This window comes from Sphaerodactylus townsendi, linkage group LG01 (genome assembly GCF_021028975.2).
Source record: "Sphaerodactylus townsendi isolate TG3544 linkage group LG01, MPM_Stown_v2.3, whole genome shotgun sequence".
Taxonomy (NCBI): domain Eukaryota; kingdom Metazoa; phylum Chordata; class Lepidosauria; order Squamata; family Sphaerodactylidae; genus Sphaerodactylus; species Sphaerodactylus townsendi.
In genome coordinates this window covers 138763180-138784711 of record NC_059425.1, presented here as the reverse complement: position 1 = coordinate 138784711, position 21532 = coordinate 138763180, and the positions used below count along the sequence as shown (strand labels likewise).

The 21532-nt window shown below is 39.0% G+C and overlaps 2 protein-coding genes across 2 annotated transcripts in view; one reads left to right on the top strand and one right to left on the bottom strand.

Annotated features, from left to right (window-relative positions):
- The first annotated feature begins 324 nt into the window (after window positions 1-324).
- Window positions 325-8870, top strand: IRAK1BP1 (interleukin 1 receptor associated kinase 1 binding protein 1). Its single transcript, XM_048495559.1, has 4 exons — window positions 325-719; window positions 4338-4403; window positions 6217-6347; window positions 8114-8870. The coding sequence occupies exons 1-4, from the start codon at window positions 420-422 to the stop codon at window positions 8394-8396; spliced, it is 780 nt and encodes a 259-aa protein (XP_048351516.1). The 5' UTR covers window positions 325-419; the 3' UTR covers window positions 8397-8870.
- A 5713-nt stretch (window positions 8871-14583) lies between these two features.
- The window catches only part of LOC125437805 (pleckstrin homology domain interacting protein), a 93232-nt gene continuing 86283 nt past the window's right edge, over window positions 14584-21532 (bottom strand). The window contains exon 38 of the mRNA XM_048505808.1: window positions 14584-21507. Within this exon, the coding sequence (XP_048361765.1) occupies window positions 20861-21507 (647 nt within the window). The 3' untranslated portion in view covers window positions 14584-20860. The remainder of the gene's footprint in view (window positions 21508-21532) is intronic.

The window sequence follows — 21532 nt, the reverse complement described above, 5'->3', positions numbered from 1 at the left end:
ATGCCGGATAAACTATATGAACTTAACTATATTAACGTGACAAGCAGCTCCAGAACTTTTTACCGATATCCCCTGCGCGCGCCTTCTTGGGAGCAACCTCTGCAAAAATGCACATACATGCACTTCCGAGCAAACAAGCAGAGACTCTGATTGTAAGTCCTACAAAAAGTCCTAAAAACCACCGCACATTCACAGGAGACCACAAACTAATGTAAAAGTCCACGGGGGGCGGAGACAGAGAAGCGCTTCGATAGCTTTCATCGACGCCAACGCCGACAGCGCGCGAGAAGGCTCGTGCTCCAGTCATCTCACGCGATTTCCCCCGCGTGATTTCCCTCCGATCATTGGGGGGGGGGCAAGAGGGAGGATGGCGCCGCGTTCGTTGCCATGACGCCCTTAACGGCGTGTCTTCCGTCCCTATGACCAAGATGCCGGTTTCACTCGCTCGAGTGTTCGCAGAGTTGGTCCCGCCAACCGTCGAGACGAAGGGCGCGGAAAATTATTCGCCCGGCGCTGCCAACGAGACTCCGGGATTTTTACAGTCTCCTGGCAGGGAGGTGCACGTGAGTGGGACCGCGGAACTAAGCGCAGGCCCGGATCGGGCAAAGGTCACGGTCCACCTCGGGAGCAAGAAAGCGGAGGCCCCGGCGGCGCGGACCAGCGTCGCTCGGCGCCTGGACTACATCGTCCAGACCGCCCGACAGCGCGGCGGCATGTCGGTGAGCGCGCGAGAAAGAATCCGGCCTTCGCGCCGCCTCAATGGCTTTCCCATTTGAAAAGTGCACGGGCTGGAAGAGCCGCCGTGCTTGTTGGGGTTTTGCAAGTGTCTGTCACAACTGGGTTATACAAGGGTTAACTGTATGTAAACAAGTTGTTGAAGTCGCTGTTTATGACCTGATGAGGATCATCTATTGATAAGCTATGGGTCAGTCAGATACCCCTTGTTTGCATGTTAGTGGGCAAGTACAGCTGAAGTTATAAAGTTAACTCTGTTCCTTTGTTTGAGAAGGCAAGACATCACCATTGGTCCACGACCATGAGCTCCACACAGCAGATAGGTACCAAGATGTACCAAACGTACAGTAATGTAGATGTGTAACAAGAAAGGATTTCTTATTTTATCTCCATGGTACCTTGCCTTTATATTTATTTATTTATTTATTTGATTTATACCCCATCCTATACAGTAGTTAGTAAACTCAAAAAAGCAACTGAGAATCTGTCTCTTCTGTTCTACTCTGCTAATATATATTTTCCCCGTGTGATTTCCCTTCTATCATGCTGCACAGGCAAAGGAACAAGTTCAGTTATACAGTCTTGTCTTAAGTTTAAGCCTTTTATATGTATTTTCAGTTGATTGATGAACTTCTGCAGGCAGGGTGTGCTGTCTGGAACAACTTAACTGTTCTTTTCCCTCTCCTGATATGTATTTCATACAGTTTTATTTCACTCCTCTTCCAAAGATTTCAGAGCTTCAGAACAGGTCTAGCAAAACCTTATTCTGGCATAGAGTTTTCCTGAACTTGTAGAGCCCACTTAATCAGAAATATGCATCATAGATTAAATTTTTCCCTTTATACTGTCATAGGTATGCCTGCCCAGTAAGAACTGTCCACATGTAGTGGACAAAACTTTATGCTACAATTAGTGTAAATCCTTAGTGCGCTATAATTGGTGTAAGATTATCAGATTCTGGGCAGATGTTATCAATAAAAATATGGTAAGCTATATTGTATATGCTTACCAACTGACCTCATGCATTTTACAAAGTGGGATCTAGTTCATTAAATCTTATACTGGAATAAGTTCAGTCGGCTTACAGTGCTGTAAGACTCCTGTTCATTTTTACAGCAACAGAAAAATAGGGTTGCTTTTCTGGAACCATTAATACTGACCATGTCCTTGGGAGGATTGCCTTGGGAGGTTTTTAATGTATAATTAACTGATTGGTACTTACTTGCAACATGTGATGATATTAAGATTGAGGCGCCATCAGAATGACTTCATGTGTTGGGTTCTCTGTCTGGCAGCATGGGTTCCCAAAAGACTGGAAGAAAATGCCCTGCCTTTTAATAGAGGCTTAATGTGTGTAAACAGGCAGCTGAAGCTTTTCATGACATAGGGGTAAATAACATCTGTTAAATAGCTGTTCATTAAGCCTCTTTTAAAAAGGACTGGAAGCTTTTTATTCCCTCCGGGCATCTGGCACTCCTAAGAGGAATTTATAGTCTCAGTTAAAAAAAACAACTAGAGAGGTAAGAGAAATTGAAGTGGGCAAATGCTAATAAGTAATATTTTCTGCAGTCAAGTCACAGCTGGCTTTCGTTTTCAAGGCAAGAGGTGTTCAGAGGTAGTTTGCAACTGTCTGCCTCCATGTCAGGACCCTGCTATTCCTTGGAGTCTCCCATCCAAATACTAGCTAGGGCTGACCCTGCTTAGCTTCCTACATCTGAGGAAAATCAGGCTAGACTGGGGATATCCAGGTCAGGGCTAGATTATTAAATACAAACATACAAGACCAGTTCCAAGGGTGAGCTTAAGAACTTGAGAGGACTGAGTCCTAATTCAAATTAAACCTTAAATGTGTTGTGTAATGATCAAATATTAGCTTTTCCAAAACGTTTGTCTTTGCATAACTTTTTCATTAACCATTTGCCATATTCTGCTGCTGTTTCTACAACAGTTTTTGTTCTTAAGACCTTCATGCACTCCTGTTTTCCAAGACCAGCCCCTATTTTGGGAATCTGCTCACTTAATTGGTCCTTATTTTTTCCTTTTGGGAATGCCAATGTGGTGTAGTGGTTAAGAGCAGGTGGATTCTAATCTGAAGAACTAGGTTTGATTCCCCATTCTTCCACCTGAGTGGCAGAGGCTTATCTGGTGAACCAGATGTGTTTCCGCACTCCTACACTCCTGCTGGGTGACCTTGGGCTAGTCTCAGTTCTTTGGAACTCTCTCAGCCCCACCTACCTCACAATGTGTCTGTTGTGGGGAGAGGAAGAGAAAGGAGCTTGTAAGCCATCTTGAGTCTCCTTACAGGAGAGAAAGGTGGGGTATAAATCCGAACTCTTCTTCTAGATTGTGTGTGTGCAGTGGTATAGCGCCGTGGGGATGGGGGCGATAAACTGGGTGCGTGGCGGGGGTGCAGGGTGCACACATGTTCCTGGCGCAGTTCCCCCTCACTCCAGGCTCCCCCTCGGAAGACCCTTTGGCTGCTTCATGTCTTCGGCCACTTTCAGACTGCAACAACACTGTTTTCCTTAGAGCCAAAATGGTCCCCAGCATAACATTTTGGGAACTCACTTTTTTCTCCATGCTTGTTTCTGTTAGCAACATGCAGCCTTCACTGGGACTTGCTTTCCTGGTGAGTGAGAGAGTGAGAAATTCTGACTCAGAAAGCCCAGCCCAGAATTCAGAAAGGCAGCCATTTGAGGTGGTTTTTCCATGTTCTTTTCTCAAAATTTCTCAAGCCATTGAATCAAAGTGTTTCTCTAATGCACACCTGTACTGCATTTTTACTTTTCTGGAAGATCTGGCCCATTTCTAATGACTCTACCTGACCCTGCTGACTGATAAGCTCAAGGAAGCTGAGCAGGTATTGAAACACACCTGCTTAAGGCCATCTGCCCACTCATCCCATTGGCCATGCCTGCCAGAGAAATGCAGGAAGTCCATCCTCAAATGGCTGCCTTTTTGAACTCTGGGCTGGGTTTCAGTCAGAGTTTCTCACGCTCACCAGGAAAGCAAGTCCCAGTGAAGGCTGCTTCTCTCCACCACAAAAGTCTGTCCATACCAAGGTAGAAAAGTGTGTACAGGAAAGTAATGTCAAAAACCACAAGAGGGCAGCATTTTGTCCATTATAAAAAACCAATTTGGAGTTAAAAATTCAACCTTTCTGCTTGATAATACTCTAACAATTCATGATACTGATTCTATTACATTTCCCAACTATTCTAATAAAATAACTTTTCAGTGTGACCCAAATTATGTTTATACAAATCTTTATTGCTTATTAAGATGTTTCAGATTGCTACAGATAGTCTAGTATTTCAAGTCATTCTATGATAGTTAATCAAGATGTTTTAAAATAATGTATAATAGAAGGATGAATATAGCCAGTGAAACAATCTGATTAATAATCCCATGCCAAAAAGCAACAATTATTAACACAAACAGGAATAGCATTTTATCCTGAAAGAAAAACAATTAACTCCCTTTTGCTACAAGTAGTTAATTTAACCTTGAAACTTTGATCAGCTCAATATAGTGTACATGTTCATATTGTCACCACAGAGTTTTTTCATTAGTATATTTTAAATTGTTATCTTTTATTCTAGGAGGAAAATGTGACTGTAACAAAGAACTTCAATAGAATAGATAATGCTTATAAGATGGAAGCAGAGGTAAATATTGAAGCACAAACTATGACAGTATATCTCTTAATATTGAGCTGGGCTACTGAAATACTGAAACTACTGAAACTGTAATGGAGAAGTGGAGGAGGGAGGACAACAATTGGAACTGTCGCCATTGCACACCCCACCCCCAGCTGTGTGCGCTGAAGCCGTTGCATGCCTCATCAGTGCAGAGTGATTGGCTAGAAGTTTTTTGATGCCACTTAGCCAATTAAATATAGATATATGATGGTGAGCATTTCAGTTACCTGCTGAATATTTTGGGGCACTTTTCTGTATGCCTTTGTTTGCACCTTAGTAAAACAGCACAGGAGACCTATGGTACAACTGCAAGATAGCTTAGTTGGTACTTATGTATGCTTGATATCAAAACTATAGAATCTACTGACACCCTCAGATTGTAATGTGATATACTGATATCACTGTCCACCCTTGTTCAGAGGCAGAGCTATCAGGGGTGGGGTGTGGAAAATCGCTCCCCCCCTGTAGCACCCCCACACACACACACCTTGGATAAACAATGCTGGCCGGAGAAGCAGCCTGTTCCCTTCAGGCTGAAAACAGCCTGGTGGGAACTACATTTCCCATGAGACCTTGGGGCTCGAAGGTAAGAGTGTGGGGGGATGCCGTGGAGGGGGGCGTGTGGAAGACATAGATTGTGCACCAGGCGCACTCTGGCCCAGCTACGCCTCTGCCCTTGTTAGCTGTGTTTAGAAGAAGTTAATCCGTGCATGGTAATAGAATCACATCTCCATCACGATACTATTCAACACCGCACAGACAGGATGTTATCTGGAACATAAATATAGCACAGGAAGGTTTCTTTTCTGTCTACAAACAATTCTTCATCAGCTGATGCTCTTAGAAATGGCAAGCAGATTATTAAAGGATAGTATCAAAATCCTGAGGATTTTAGATTTAATTGTGTGTAAAACTTAATTTTAATTTCCTAACACTTCCAGTTCCTAATCATGATTACTAGAAAATTATGTTCAATAAACCATCAAATGCACATGATTAGGATTGGTGTCTAAACTGTCCTAAAATAAGAAAGTTCCAGGAGATAGTTCAGTGGCACAGTGTAGTCAGCTGCAGTACTATAGTCCAAGCTCAGCGCATGACTTGAGTTGTATCCCATGGAAAGTTGGTTTCAGTTAGGCAGCTCAAGGTTCATTTCGCCTTCCATCCTTCCAAGTAAAATGAGTACCATGCGTGCTGGGGGGTAAAGTGTAGACAACTGGGGAGGAAAATGGAAACCATCCTGTAAACATAGGCCCCTTCCGCACATGCAAAATAATGAACTTTCAATGCACTTTCATTGCACTTTTCAGTTGTGTGGAATATCCTAATCCACTTGCAAACAGTTGTGAAAGTGGGTTGACAGTGCATTATTCTGTATGTGCAGAAGGGGTCATAGTCTGCCTAGTAAACGTCATGATGTGACATCACCCTATGAGACAGTAATGACCTGGTGCTTGCATAGGGGAATATCTTTACTTTTAGAAGAAATTAATTGGTGAGACTGAACCAGGAGCATGTCAGTGTTTCAGGCAATGAACAGTGCAAGTCTTTCCAAATGTCATTTTGTGAACTATTTACTTAACAAGTCTCACTGAGTATTTTTGTAACGTTTTAGTACTTTTCATTGTTAGTAAGGTTTGTCACTTGTTTTACTGCTCTGTGACATTAATATTTTCATTAGTTCAGCACTTTCCACAAGATTAATTTATTATTCAATACATTCAATTTTGGTCAAGTTATATCTAAGGAGCTGCTTTCAAATGTTTATGTTCACATACAGATCTGCATTACGTTCAGTGATTTTGGGAAAATGCAAGATGTTTGTAACTTCCTTGTTGAGAAGCTAGATAGTTCTGTCATCATCAGCCCACCTCACTTTTACCACACAGTGGAGACCATAGATAAACTTCGGTAAGTTACATTCTAGCCTCACCGAGTGTAGTGCTTATCTGCCGCTCTTGGTGAATACCAAAACAGTAATTCTGATGTTCACCAAGGGAACTTGAGGGACAGCAGACAGAACACCATGGAAGAAAATTTGCAACAAAGTCTGATCAGGTGCAAGTCTAGAACTTATTTGCAGGTCTAATGCGTGACAGTGGTGACAGCGAAAAAGGGTTGTTTGTCATCTATTGTTGCAGCAGCATAGTATCATCCAGCAGATGTTTTGCAAGTAGTAAGAGACTGTCTGCATTTTGGGCACCCAAGATAACCAAATACAAACTTCAGCATCCTACTGTGATGGAAAGACTGGTATCTGTTATCATGTAGACTCCACTGTGAATGCAGACTGTCCCTAGAGCTCTGTCTGGTTTTATTTACATGAATACCGTATATACTCGTGTATAAGTCGACCCGCATATAAGTCGAGGCACCTAATTTTACCACAAAAAGCTGGGAAAACTTATTGACTCGCATATAAGTCGAGGGTGGGAAATGCAGCAGCTGCTGGTAAATTTCAAAAATAAAAATAGATACCAATAAAATTACATCAATTGAGGCATCAGTAAGTTAAATGTTTTTGAATATTTATTTCAAAGAAAAACAGTAAACTGGCTCTCTAAGTGGGAAAGAGGGTCAACAAGAACAATATGGTATCAACAATAACTTTAAAAGCACAAAAACCTTAGCTCAATCAGCAACCAAGCTAAAACACAAGAGTTAAAATGCTTCAAAACTGGATTCCTCATCATCATCTGTATGTCCAAATGTAACCCAACTTATATTTTAAGAGGGATATTATCAGAAATGGAAAATCTACTATTAGCTTCCATTGTAAACAATGGGGGATGGGGCACCCCCTTTGGGGATCAATAACTTTGGATCCCCTGACCCAACCTTCACCAAACCTGGCTGGTATCATACAGAGAGTCTCCTGATGAGACAAGCCAGGTTTGGTGAAGTTTGGTTCAGAGGGTCCAAAGTTATGGACCCTCAAAAAGGTAGTCCCATCTACTAATAGCTCCCATTGAAAACAATGGGGAATGGGGGCACCTCCTTTGGGGGTCCATAAATTTGGACTCCCTGGACCAAACTTTACCAAACTTGGCTGGTATAATTAGGAGTGTCTTCTGAGGGTACCCTGAAATTTTGGTGGTCCTAGCATAAAAACTGCGCCCCCTGCTGGCCGGCAAAGTAAAAACACACAAAAAATTTTAATGACCCGCGTATAAGTCAAGGGGAGCTTTTTCAGCATTAAAAATGTGCTGAAAAATTCGACATATACATGAGTATATACGGTAAATATTAATTGTAGTGTGAAGGCAGGGACTGGGTGCTTAGAGACTTTTGCTATTGCCTGTCTCAGCAAATAATTAAATTTGAAAAGGCAGTTATGTTACACACTATTTTACCTCATTCTTCTTAAAGTTCTACATTGAAATGTGCTCCTTTAGGTTACAGTACATATAGTGTAATTAAGCAAAGTTATTGCTAGGAGATGAGATTGCTTCAACAGTCCTCCTTTATTAAAGAGGAAGAGACAAGAAGGCCTTGCTAAAGGATTTAATTTGTTTCCTTTAACCAGTCATAGTAGTGGTCATAGTAGACATGCCTGCTTTTAACTTCATAACATTGAACAGTGTTTTACAGGTCTTCAGCTGTTGCAAAGACTTTGATTGATAGAAACACCTTCGGGTAATTTAATTAACGGAATCTTCCTACTTGTTTCCTTCCAGGCGTGAGGTATGCCTTGCTGCAGTTGGAAGTGCACAGCAAAAAGCCCAGCAGGTCTGCCGATTGTTTGGCCAGTCACTGGGGAAACCTTTGCTAATAAGGGAAGAAGAAATGAAGGAATGGGAAGGCCACCTAGAAAAACATGTCACCGATCTCTCAGACTCAATGAGTTTGCAGCAGAGACTCCAAAGTGCTACCATTTATGTTTCCTCAAAGATGTTTGCTGTCTTTGAGATAAAGGGAGAAAAAAAGAGAAAACAAGCAGCTCTTTTAAACACGAACTGATTTTATTACTAAAGATCTGACTTAATATTCTTTCCTTTGGGGAATAAAAGTTTTTGGTAGGTAACTCTGCTTGTTTTTCATTGTCAGAAATTTAAAGGGACAACTGTAGTAAGAAATCAAGTTGTTTACTGTACTGCAATTGCATATTGTGGGGTCAAAGTCCTAGCTGAGCATTGATTCCATGTCTTCCTTTTTGAGGAGGCTGATGTATTGTGATGAATAAGATCAGCCTTCCCTGTGTTATTCTAGAGGCATGGTGCTGTTTCTTTCAGAAGTTTCATGCCCCATTTTAGCGCAATTAGGGCTATTTTTGCACATGCCGATAGTTCTCGGAAGTGGAAATGAAGAAGGCAGGTGTCTTTCACACATCCATCTGTCCTCCAGAAAATTGTACCATATCCATTGTAATTGCATGTGAAACATTTCAAAAAGCTGTTAAACATACTTGATTAAAATTTCAAAGGACAATTTTAATCTGGTCTTGCGCCCCAGTTCTGGAAACTATACACTTTATCCTGGCTCATGTGTCCACATTAGCATATGGGTTTTCCTGGCAGCCAAGGATAGAACTCACATTTCTAAAACATCTTAGTGGACAACAGTGTTGCACTTAACTGAGGCTGTTGTTCATGAGTGATAATCTTGAAGCTCAGCTCCCCTACATATGCTCCATCTCCCTCCCCAACATTGTTTCCTGCCTTTTACTGCATGAAGGAAACGGAGTGCCTTTTCCTCAGTTTCTCTCTGCTGCTTCTGGAGTGAGGTAAGTTTATTAGGTTATGGAAAAAGTTTACAGCAGGGCAGTGTGACTGCAGACGTGACCCCTCAAACAGATTACAAGTAAGTGCAACCCTGTTTTCATCATTGTGGTACTTTTGCACTGACTTCAAGCAGCTGTGAGTTCTCAATTGAACAGAGATTTTAGAACTGCTCTTCCCAAGAGCTGTGATACAAACCCCTCCCAAATAATTTTTGCAGTTTTGCAGTTTTTGGCTCCTCTTAGGGCCTACTGGAGCAATTAATAAGTTGTCCTCTTTTCGAAAGGATTCTGTTCTATCTAAATAGGAGAGGAATACTTTTGGAACATCTAACGGATAGAGAGTTCGTTTACTAGTCTGTAGTTGAGCGTGAAATAGGTTTAGGTGGAACCTTGGGTGAGAACTAGCAAAGTGCAGAGGACTACCTTAGTGTCAAATATTTTCACAAAGGAAGGGTTATGTCTCAATGTCTGCAGCTTGCGAATGTAAACTACCTAGAAGATATTCCTGAAACATATAGATCAGTGATGGCAAACCTTTTCGAGACTGAGTGCCCAAATTGCAACCCAAAACCTACTTATTTATTGCAAAGTGCCAACATGGCAATTTAACCTGAATACTGAGGTTTTAGTTTAGAAAAAGGGTTGGCTCCAAGACGTGTGTTACTCGGGAGTAAGCTTGGTGGTAGTCAGTGGCTTTGCTTTGAAGCAACTGTGCAACTCTTCCAACGGGTGAATCATGACCCTAGGAGGGTTTACTCAGAAGCAAGCCCTGTTGCCAGCAACCGAGCTTACTCCCAGGTAAAGGATCACGCTTTAGTTCTTTGCATGGAAATCAGTAGGGTTTAACAGTTCTTAACAGGGTTACCTTCACTGCTTCCCCAAAACTAGGTCTTAGGTTCAATGCTAATAATCGAGCCCAGCGGCCCAGGCCAGCCTAGATGTGCATGGTGGGTGGGGGCGACTGTTTGCGTGTGCCCACAGAGAGGGCTCTGAGTGCCACCTCTGGCACCCGTGCCATAGGTTCGCCACCACTGATATAGATACATACGCACACACTACACAAGAGCTTGGCACAGAGATTTCGTGTTTTTTATTTCTTCAGCGCAGCACTTAAGATTACTCAGTGATAGTTCAGCTTAGATGTTGGTTTCTAGTTGTTACCCAGTTTGCACAGTACCTTTACCTTAGATGGTACTGGCTTATGGTTTCTACACACAGGATAGGTGTGTAGATAAACCCTCATAAACTGCTAGATAAACCCTCAAAAATATAAACTCCACTGAGGTAAACTTAAAGCAAATCCCTATATTCCAGACTCACTGGTATACTGGAAGTTTTATCTGCATAGAAGAGTTCCTATCCTGGTTTATATGACCTTCACGTGGTCCTCCGATAAACCTAGCACATCAGTATACTTGATCAGTGTATAATTGCTTTCTTCCAGTATTCAGGCTGTTGACAATAGTTCCTGTCACAGACTGACAGAACTTTCCCTTCAGAGGTCTTCAGTTTTCACTCAATTAAGGCAATCAGCTCTTAACAGAAGGAATGATTCAGATTTCAGGTTGTACTTACAAGGGATATAATCTCCTCCCTCTGCTGCATCACACTGTAATTTGCCCAATCAGAGTGCAGGAAGCCACAGCTAATCAGATGGCTCCTTCTGTTCTTAGGTTTCCTGTGTCACACTCTGAAGGTAAACAATTCTTTTCCTGGAACTGCAGTTTAAAATTACACTTTTCCTTGCAGTCCATCACTGCTGACATATGTGGCTGATGTTGCTGCCTGTAGAAAAATGGCTTTCATGGTAAGCAGGGTCCACTGAGGGCTAAAAGGCTGAACTGGGGAAAAATGATTAATGAGGCCCTTGAAAAATTTGGATCCCTCTATGCAAACATAATTTCCATCAACCTGAATGTGAAAGCATGCTATATTGGCTAGATTGATTCAAAAGGGAAGAGTGATGATACCCATCCTATACTTGAGAGGCCTAAACAAAGTGTTGTCAGTTAAAAAGTTCCAGATGTCCTCTTCCTGTTATACCCCAGTGTATGGATTATAACACTGATTTGCTAAACATTGAGAAAAGACCAGGTAATCACAAATTACTCCACTTCCAGTGCAGTTTCCACCACTTCCAATACATGGTTTTTCCATTCAGTCTTGCCATGGTGCCAAAGGGGCAGTGATGATCAGGGTAATTGTAGCAAAATCCAAGCCAAAAACTCAGGCTGCGCTTATACTTTTACCCTACAGGTAATCCAAGAATTGAACCTGCAGGTGAATCCAAAGAAATCCTGACTAACACCAATGCAAAGAGTATACTTCATAGTACACTTCCTAGATTCCATCTAGCCAGAGCCTTCCCCTTGCTCTTCTTGACTGATGGTTCCAATTAGCTCCTACAGCGACTGCAATGGCTTTCTATCTGTCTTGGGACAGACTTGGCTGAGGTCAGAAGATGGTGACTTTGTCAGAGGCAGTTATTTCAGGGTCAGAGCATCTTCCAGTTGCAGCACGTTCTCCCACAGAGCAGACTTTAACTTTGATGCCATCTCAGAGTGTGCCTTGGGGGTGAACTTTCGGCAAACCTTGCAGGCCACTATAGTACGCTCTTTTTTATCTCAAACACAGCAGGCAACTCGGGTTTGTCTGTGCATTTTTAAAATAAACTTTTCTGCTTCTTTCATTTACTCAGCAGAGAAAGCAGAAACTGAGCCCAAACTATTCACAAAAATGCACAACTTTCCACAAAAATAACAACGAACAGCTAGAGAACACCTACTCAATCAGCAGTGAACAAAAAACTGAGGAGGGGGGAATTAGATGGCCGGACATGTGACCATTAGAGTGGGAAACAGCTGCAACAGAGGTCTAACACTCCTAGCATATAAAAGCTAGAACATCATCTGAGGCAGGCTGGCTAATCCACAGTTGGACTGCACAGAATGCTAAAGGATGAATAATATGCTATAATGTGTTTTAATAAAATGTATCTCCTTATGCAATATAGGATTAAATAGAATTGGGGGTGGTGATAAGAATCAAGATGATCAGTACCCCTATTTTTAATAAACCTATTCAAAGCCTTTTTTAAATATTCAGAACAGTTCAGCTCCTCAGAAACTTGTCTGAACTGGGAGGTTTGTGAAAGAATTTAAGGTTGATCGATATGATTTATGATGCGTATCTTTGAGCACTAATTCCAACCCCCTCTGAAATACTCTACACTTCAGTTTGCTCAAGCATCACAAAATAGTGCCATTTTTATATACTGTGTCATACATTTAATATTGTTATTAAACTAACAATACTGCACAGACTAACAAAGGTGAGGTAATGTAATGTAAACACTGGCAGAGCAAACCTAGTACCGCAGAATCAGCTTGTTAGTAGCAGCATGACTCAGGATATTTTTGCCTTCATTCTCTATCATCAACATGAAAGCCATTTCATATGAAGTTAGAAATTCATGAAGAAACTTTCCTATGTTCAAGTTGTATAGTTGATTGTTATGTCTCTGTTCTGGCTTTCTCCCTCAGTTCCCCTTGAGGAATGGTGGTGGATGAAGGTCATCCAGTAATTTTCAGGTGGAGCAAGGATTTGAAACAAGGTATCCTCACATTTCACCACTGGACTCATAATACCAAATTGGCTCAAATATGTGGATGATCCTCAGTTCTATGTCAAGCTTCCAACAGATCCCAGGGGGGCTGTGGAAACTGTTTCAAGTTTTAGGGGGAAACTTTTGGCTATTCGTGGGTGGAAGATCTGACCTAGGAATTGGCATATCTTCTGTACAGTATGAGTTGAATCCAGTTGGATGAGTTATCCAGGTGGCAGCACTTTCTTTCACCAGATTTGACTAGTGAGCCAGCTGTGACCTTCTCTTCCTGGACAGAAAATATATATTATCCCTGCTAACATATAGATTTCTGCAGTTCATGCTACATAGGGCTGTCTGTTAAGACTTCCCAGAAGCTACAGTTGGTACAGCACGCTGTGCCCAGAGTGGTATAGTAGGTCATAGGGAACATGTCACTCACATCTTGGTTCCATCTACACTGACTCCTAGTTTGCTTCCAGGCTTAATTCAAGGTGCTTGTAGTGCTATATGGCTTTGGACCAACATATCTGAAGGATCAACTTGTCTCATACAAACCTATCCATCCATTCCAATAAACTCCAGTGACCCTGCTTTTTTGGCCCTGCCATTTAGAGCTAGATGGGTTGCAGCCCAAGAAATGGCCTTCTCAGTTGTAGAGCTGAAATTTTGGAACTCCCTCTCCAGTATAGCCATCTGTCTTCCTCTACCATCTTCCTGAAACAGATGAGATTTTTAGTATCCCCAGTAACTTTTACTAGCCCTCCTCCCTGGCTGTGTAATGTGCCATTTTAAATGTTTTAATGTTTGCAACTACAAGGGGAAAGCGCGTAGAAATGTTTTAAATAACTAGGTAGGTTCTACTGCAGTTCTTGAACTTTTGCTTGAACTAGCAAATCAGCAGAAAATATCTGTGAGCCAATCAATAGTGTTAAACTTTCAGCTGTTCTGGTGATTCTAAGGCGCAGAATTAGCAGCACAGAACTTTATTTAGAACATTTTAATGCTGAAATTCTGCCCAAATTGTGCCATAAAAGCATTAAAAAACAATTTTAAAAACACATATATATTGTGGACATCTTCCAAGGCCCAGCTTCAAGTGCTCCACCTTCTGAAACTAAATGATTGTGGCACCAAAATTTTGGAACTCTCTCTCCATTGAGACTCACCAGTTACCCCTTAAGTTGCCATCTTCTGCCAGTGAATGAAGATTTTTCTGTTTCATTTGACAATCTCTCAGCGATGCTTCATTTCTGCTCAGTATTCTGATCCTTTTGATATTTCTGTATGTTTGTCTTCGCTTGGGTTCGAATTATTTTCATGATGTTTTCTGTCGAATTTAATGGTTTTTAAGATGGAGTTTTATTATGTTTCTAATTTGTTGGCCACAGGGGCCTTTCTGAGGGCAAAGACACTGTCTCGACTTTGTAAAATAAATATATATAAGTATATATAAAACAACTCTTTTGGGGGAAGAAATTCTACAGTTTTGTTACCACTCAAAGGCAGTAGATGAAGGTTCCCAAAGGGGACTGTAATGGTAAAGTAGATTCTTATGGAAACAGGTGGTCCTTTCGAGAAACACATCTTACCCTGACATGCCTCTAACATTGCCAGCCATAGATGTGGGTAAAATCATAGAAGCTAAAACTACCAGACCATGGCCACATAGCCCAGAAAACCAGCAGCAGCCTGTATAAACAAATCCTTTCTAGAAACAGACAACTGCAACATCAGATCTTATCTATTAAAGTTTAATGAATCATTTTTTTGTATTTTATTAAGCATTCATCAGGCAAGAAAAGAGAGAATGTAGAGCAGCGTAGAAAAACGAGTTTTCTATTTATTAAAAAATAAGTTTGTAGTTACTACATTGCAGTGACAGTAATTCTTACACGTACATTCTAGTTTGTATAAAAGGATTCCAAGTATTATTCATCAAAACCAACATAGGTGTTTCACATGACAATAAAGTTTCAACCAATATGTACAAAAGGGAAGGGCACTCTTCATCCATGTGTGAGAACTACACTTCGTAACATGATAAAAACATTTTTCTAAGAGAAACAAACCTTGATAAATCTAAAGTGTTACACAGACAGATTTGGGAATTTACATCGTACTGTACAAAATAAGGAGTTTAAAAATGTGTCAGTTTCAAAATGCAATCTTCCAGACAGTCCTTAAATTGAGCTGTATTATACATCAACATTTTAAGTAACAAGATTAAACAGTTCACTCAAGAACTTTTCAAGTTTTTGCAGTGTTATGGTCCAAAAATGTAACTTTGAAGGTTCTCACAGCCTATCCTTTAAAATAAATGTATTTCAGATGCTTACATTACATTGAATACCCTTATATTGAGCACCCATTACATTGAATGCCTGTGCACAAATTTGATGTCAGTATTTTGTTCAAGAGGTAATAATTTTTAGCCAACTAGATAATTTGACATAAAATGAATGTTTAGGCCATATCTAAGTTTCCTGATATAATTACCTGCATTAATCTTTTAGAAATCCCAGCTATTAAGTATTTTGCATGTTTTGTAACCAAAATGGATTAAATTACATTTAAGTCGGCATGGATAGTGACTGAATTATTTACTTTTCTAAAAACAGATTTAGGGTTCTGTCTTTGCAAACCAAAGTGATATTAAGGTCTTTAAAATGTTTGCTTCCCTCTGTGGAACTTTAAAATAAATTTGTAACAAATGTAACCTTTTTAAAATCAAAGATACTCTCTATTCCACAACTTTATGAACAATACTGCAAAACAAACCATGAGTTATAGAAATATGTTTTTTGCTTCACAATTTTTCCAATTGCCATTAAAAGCAACCTTGATTAAAATACAAATCATATAACATTAACATAAAAATGACCCATTTGTTATATTAGAAATAATTTTCAGACTTGGACACTATATATGAAATGTACACCATTTCTTTGAAGTATAAACATCTATGTACATTATTTACAAAAAATTCAACAGCCCTTTAATTAGATGAATACTTAGATCCAATTACAAGAAGTGCAAGATTAAGAGATACATCATAAAATATACAGACAGATCCAGTTAGTCTTTTGTGTGCACAGTGAAGTGCATGCAGCTGTCCCTTGAATACAGCTCTCCATTAAGAGAAGGGACAAACTTCTGCAAATTCTACTTGCACAGAGAATGTTAGTGCCAACTGGATCGTGCCCTAAACCATCATTAGGTAGAACACAGAGAGAAAATGATTTTTTTTGTCTCAAAGCTGAGGTTTATAATATTCTTTCAATGAAGATTGTCATGATTATTACAAAGCAATATTTACAAACATCGACCACAGGCTGCATGCACACACTCGCCAATTCTTCAAATTTGGGTTGTCTTGAGAGTAAACATACTGAAAAGAAACCATGAATCAGGAAAAATATATATATACTATTGCTTATATGCCTTCTATCATCATTTGATGTAACTGATCAGCAATGGCAATTCTGCACCAGTAATTGACATGTATATTTTCACGTATTTCCCATCAAAATGAGTGGCAGTTACCTAAACCTAGCAGATTTCAGCTATTGTGTTGGAACCTATACAATTTTAGCACAATATACCTTTTTTGACTCCACCTTCCCTTTAACAGGCCATTGTGCTCCTCACAATATGGTTCTTGAGGGCTGGTGAATACTTGGGCACAGGAAAGTGGAGTCTGCAAAGAAATGTACAATGGAAAGGAAAAATCACTCACCAGTGGGTATGAGTGAAAAGAGGTCTAGGATCCAGTCCCTGATAAATATAGCACAATTTAATCCATTCATGTTGAACAATGAACTTATGATCAGTACAGACTTATACAAAGAATAACTGTGTGACTAATGCTCAGGGTTCCCTTCAAACACACAATGTCACAAAACCTGATCCACAATCATGAAAATTTTTGAGGCTCAATTTGCCTCAACCAAAGTTTTTGAGGCTCAATTTGCTCTATTTCCCCCAAAGCATTTATAGCTGATATTTTACTAAAATACAAGCCGTGGGACTCAATCCTTAACCAGTTAGTTTAATTTAATTTTTCCAGCTTTATACAGTTGCAGATCATACTGCTAGCTAATTATTTCAAGAAACTAGAAAGAAGAGAAATTGTATTATACCCCTCTCATTCAGTTCAATGCAGGATCAGAATATAATGATAGTTCTATTCCATTCAAAGAAATAGGTACACCTCAGTATGCAAGAACTTGTGAGAACCCATGGTTATGAATTGGGGTCTTATTGTATTAAAAAAGTCAGATGTATTACTTCTGAAACAAAAGTCCAATTAGTACCTTGAAACATTTGTATAGAGATACAGCACATGATCTAAGTACTTTAAATACACATATGCCCACTGATTTTAAGAAGCTAGTCTATTCTACATGCTGAATAAACTGTTCAACCTGTATTTTACAAAATATTAATCCAAAGTTATATTAAATGCTAACAAAAGAATGATCATACGCATACAAACCAACAGTATGGTACAAATCATTGTAGGCAAGAATACATCAAAGCAGTCTAGTTTCTATTGGAAGATGGTTCTTATGAAGTTGCATTGTCACACAAAACGATTTAAATATCAAAAATATTTGATAGATGTAATTCATGCTAAACTGATGGGACACAATTAACATTATCCAGTGGTTAACCACACAGGAATTGAAGGGGAGGGGCTTCAATTAGTGAAGTAAAAAAAGAAAAATATAAGAGAAACAATGCTCCAAAACAGGAAGAATGTTTTAGTTTCAGACATTATCATGATAGCCAGGGGATAGTATCAAAGGAATTTCATAAACAGCATTAAGGAACTAATGGACCACCCCATATGAGAAACCATGTCAGCCGACTGCGTTTTTATGTGTCTGTTCATTACTGCCCAGTCCGTAAAATATTAACTTGGGTGAGCAGCAGTAATTACCAGTGGAAAAGGCAATCTACATAGTATTTTACATGTAAAATGTGCCATAAAAATAAATATTGCATTTATCTTTAAACAGTATTATCTGTGACACATAACAGTTAAATTACTGAACCAGTATTTATTGCTTAGATTAAAATGTGCTAAATCAAACATTCTCCCTCTCATACACAGTACAATGAGCATCTTGTAAATCAGTTAAATCTAATCAAGGATAGTAATTTAAGTAAAAGAAATGCAATCTAAAGCACTTATTTAGAAAATGTAGCACATTTGTATTTTATAAATTGTTATTTCTAGACAAATGAACAACCACCATAATGTTAGAAAAATAAGATGAACATGAATTCTTAATTGTACAGATTATTTGTGAAAGGTGAATACATTAGTGTACCACAAATCTTCAGACACTGATTATTCCATTCTCCAACGTAAGATACAAATATTTGCTGCATGTAAGTATATACATAAACATGCCAAATGGGACATAATTGTAAATGGGGTAAATATAACCATTGGAGTTTCCGGTTTGCTTTGCATTTTCTTTTATACTACAATGCAGAGTACATCAGAACATTTTATTTGAAATTGATTGCCTTCATCAACTGTTGATTAAAATGATCAATTTAAATGTATAACACTACCATTGTGAAACAAGCTTATTCTGATGCCTGTATTAATGCACACTGTGTTTAATGCCCACAACATTACAAGTAGGAATGCATGGTTCCTGTTTTTAAACATAGGCCATTTCATTCACTTTTCTTGAAAATGCTAATTAAAAAATTGGCTCTACTGGGCCAGGGAAGGGTGATGTCAGTAGAATCTAGATGACTGCCCTTTACACCATTTGGGATAGTCTGATAGATGAAAGTATATGAAATAGTTTAACTTTTTTAAAAATGCCAAACCATAATGATTTTTTAAATCTAAAATTAATGAGAACAGTTCAACTGCTAGCAAAAAAAAATCTTCCATACCCCCAGAATACCCTCAAAGGGCCTAAAGAGTTGAACCCTAAGGCAACAGAAATAGGGACAGAAATAGATGGTCTCTGTACTTGTGAGTATTCTGTACTAAAATCAACTATGCATTTTAGGAACTAATTAATATGAATGAATGTTGTTTTTTAAGCTAGCTGAGGTTGAATATTAAAGCACTGCTGCACATGCACTGTGCTAAACTGAGGCACATATACACAAAGGGACAGACTGGCTTTGGAGGTGGATTTACCTGCAGATTTTTAAACTGAAAAATAAATTCTACAAACGGCCCCAAAAAGATTGTGAGAGCTGCCATGTTCAGTTGAGTCTATTTTATTACAGGAGTTGAAAACTGAATTCAGCACACCCTGCCCCCACCATTCCCACCAACATGGAGCTATAGGACACTATATTAAATTTCTCATCAACAAAAAGCATCCTCTCAGCCTGAAAACACCAATAGTTTTAGGGGACAGGAAACCTGGCAGAAAGAAAACCAACTGCTACCACACGCATCTCCATATCCAGTTCAGAGTGCTTGTAAAAGAATGACCACTGTTCTTTCACACACCACCTTGTTTTCCCAAAACAGTGTATTAATTAAAATGAGTGGTTACATTTTTGTACCATGCTACTGTTTTGTAATGCATTTTTCCTTTTAAAGTGGACTATACTTTTAAACAATAAAACTGTATTATTAAAGTTTGTTTTTAACGTATAAAACAAGTGAATGTACCATAAACAAATAAATAACTGTTTCTTTACCATAGCAGTACATACAGCAATACATTCCCCCAAGTCATATAGTCATTTACAATAGACAACTTAAGTTTACTGAAGATGTATGAAATAACAGAATACAAGGCACAATCATTAAGTGGGATTTTCCTTTACGGGTATATATTGACTTGTTAGCTTGATAAGCATACTGTAAAAAGTGCAGAAAAAAACTGTGCAATGAGAACACTGTATAAAACATGATTGCATAAACAGTGATTTGGCCTTTTTATCTTTAGTAATTGAAAATAACCAATTTTCTCCCTTAAAATTAAAGTATGATTTTTTTTACAAATTTAAAATTTAGTACTACCTAAAAAGTCCTGAAAAAATTATACCTGGGAAATATTGTATATGCTTATGTGCGTGAGTACATATTCCATATATACATACACATACACTTCTTCCAAAAGTAATTTTAGCCAGTTTAACACAATATGTAAAAACAATCAATTATGAATTGTAACATAAACATCAGAATCCCACACTTTTCCTGCAGCTTCTTTGAATCCTTTAACCCAATTATACGTCTCATCTAAACAACTGTTAAAGGATCCTACCAGTGCATTAATTATTTTCTACTACAAAGTACTAGTAGAGAGAGCTTCTCAGAACAATGGATATTTAGAACATGGAGTCTTAAAACATAATTGAAAGCTGACACTCAAAACTTTCCACTGCACCTGTTCTTCAGTCTTTGGCACAATAAACAGAGATTTGATTGATAGAAGAGTGAAGGTCTGAAAAATTAGACATATTAGTCACAGTTTTTCCAATGTGGATATATATCTCTCTCTATATATATAGTGATTTCTCTCTCTGTTTGGCAGAACCTAGATATACTAATAAACTGCACTAGGTTTGTTTGTACAAAGCTGTGTGCCCAATCTCTGCTGAAATTAGTCCTCATCATAACAGCGAAGTCTGGCAATTTTGCATTTTTCCTCCGTGGCGTTTACTGCCACTCTTTGCTAATATCCTGTAAAACACAAATACTACACTCTATACAAATGTATTGTACCTTGCTCATTCAAAAATAGGAGTTCTGTTCTCAGTATGTAACATTAAAAATTCTATTACCTTTTTTAATCAAATAGACATAATGTACTGTTGAAAATTACAGTAACATTTCTGTAAATCAAGAATTTTATTTATACAATTGTCAATATCAACTGAACAAAGTGAATTGAAATGCATAACCTACTTGGAGGGCAATAAATAGCAAAAGTTTAAAATACATACTTCTTTCAAAGAACTGTTCAGTTTGTTTTTGCTATACTTCTTTCAACTCAAGACATATTCTTGTCTGTAAAGAGCAGCAGAGAGCAAGCAGATATCCTTAGTTCCACTAATCCCTCAATTGTACCTGTTTATCAGCATTCTTAAATGCTGAAGTTACCAACCAATAAGATTAGCCTTTGCTTTTTCAGTCAATTTTCGGACTCTGCCCCTGCTAGATGTCCCAAAAGTCAAAGAAGTGTCTTCAAATAGCAGCTGTCTCTGTTCCTCCTCTGAGTCATCTTCATTGTAAAAGGCTGTCCTCCTGCCCTGGTTTCTAGTTCTCATATGGGGTTCAGAATCTTTAAGCTCTTCAGACTCTTCTTCAATAGGCTCATCTGGTTTTTTCCTCCTACTTCTTGTCTGAATTTTAGGATCTGCAGGTAATGCAAGTTCTAATTCTGCTGGTAGTGCCTCTAGCTTCCGTTTAGGTTTTCTGCCTCCACGGCCTTTTCTTTGTATTAAGTCCTCTTTCACATTATTTTCAGAGACAGAATTGCAGGCAGTAGAAACAGATGCTTCCTCTACTGGCAAGTCTTTAGTAGCTGGGACTGTATTCTGGTCCACTAATTTTTGTTGCACAAGTAAAAGATTTTTTGGTTTCCGTCCTCTTTTCTTATGTACCACTTCACAGGTACTGTTGTTTGTTTCAATCTTGGGTTTCCGACCAGGACCTCTCTTAAATACAGGTTTTGAAGACTGTCCCCCATGTCCATTTACTTGGATGCTTCCTGATGCCAACACCACAGCATTATTCTTACAATCTAATATGAAGAGACAGCAACATAT

Bases quoted from the DNA above. Each gene is read 5' to 3' on its own strand.
- IRAK1BP1 (XM_048495559.1), top strand. From the start codon at position 420: ATGACCAAGATGCCGGTTTCACTCGCTCGAGTGTTCGCAGAGTTGGTC. The intron at 720-4,337 runs GTGAGCGCGCGA...CTTTTATTCTAG, and splicing joins GACAGCGCGGCGGCATGTCG to GAGGAAAATGTGACTGTAAC. The intron at 6,348-8,113 runs GTAAGTTACATT...GTTTCCTTCCAG, and splicing joins GAGACCATAGATAAACTTCG to GCGTGAGGTATGCCTTGCTG.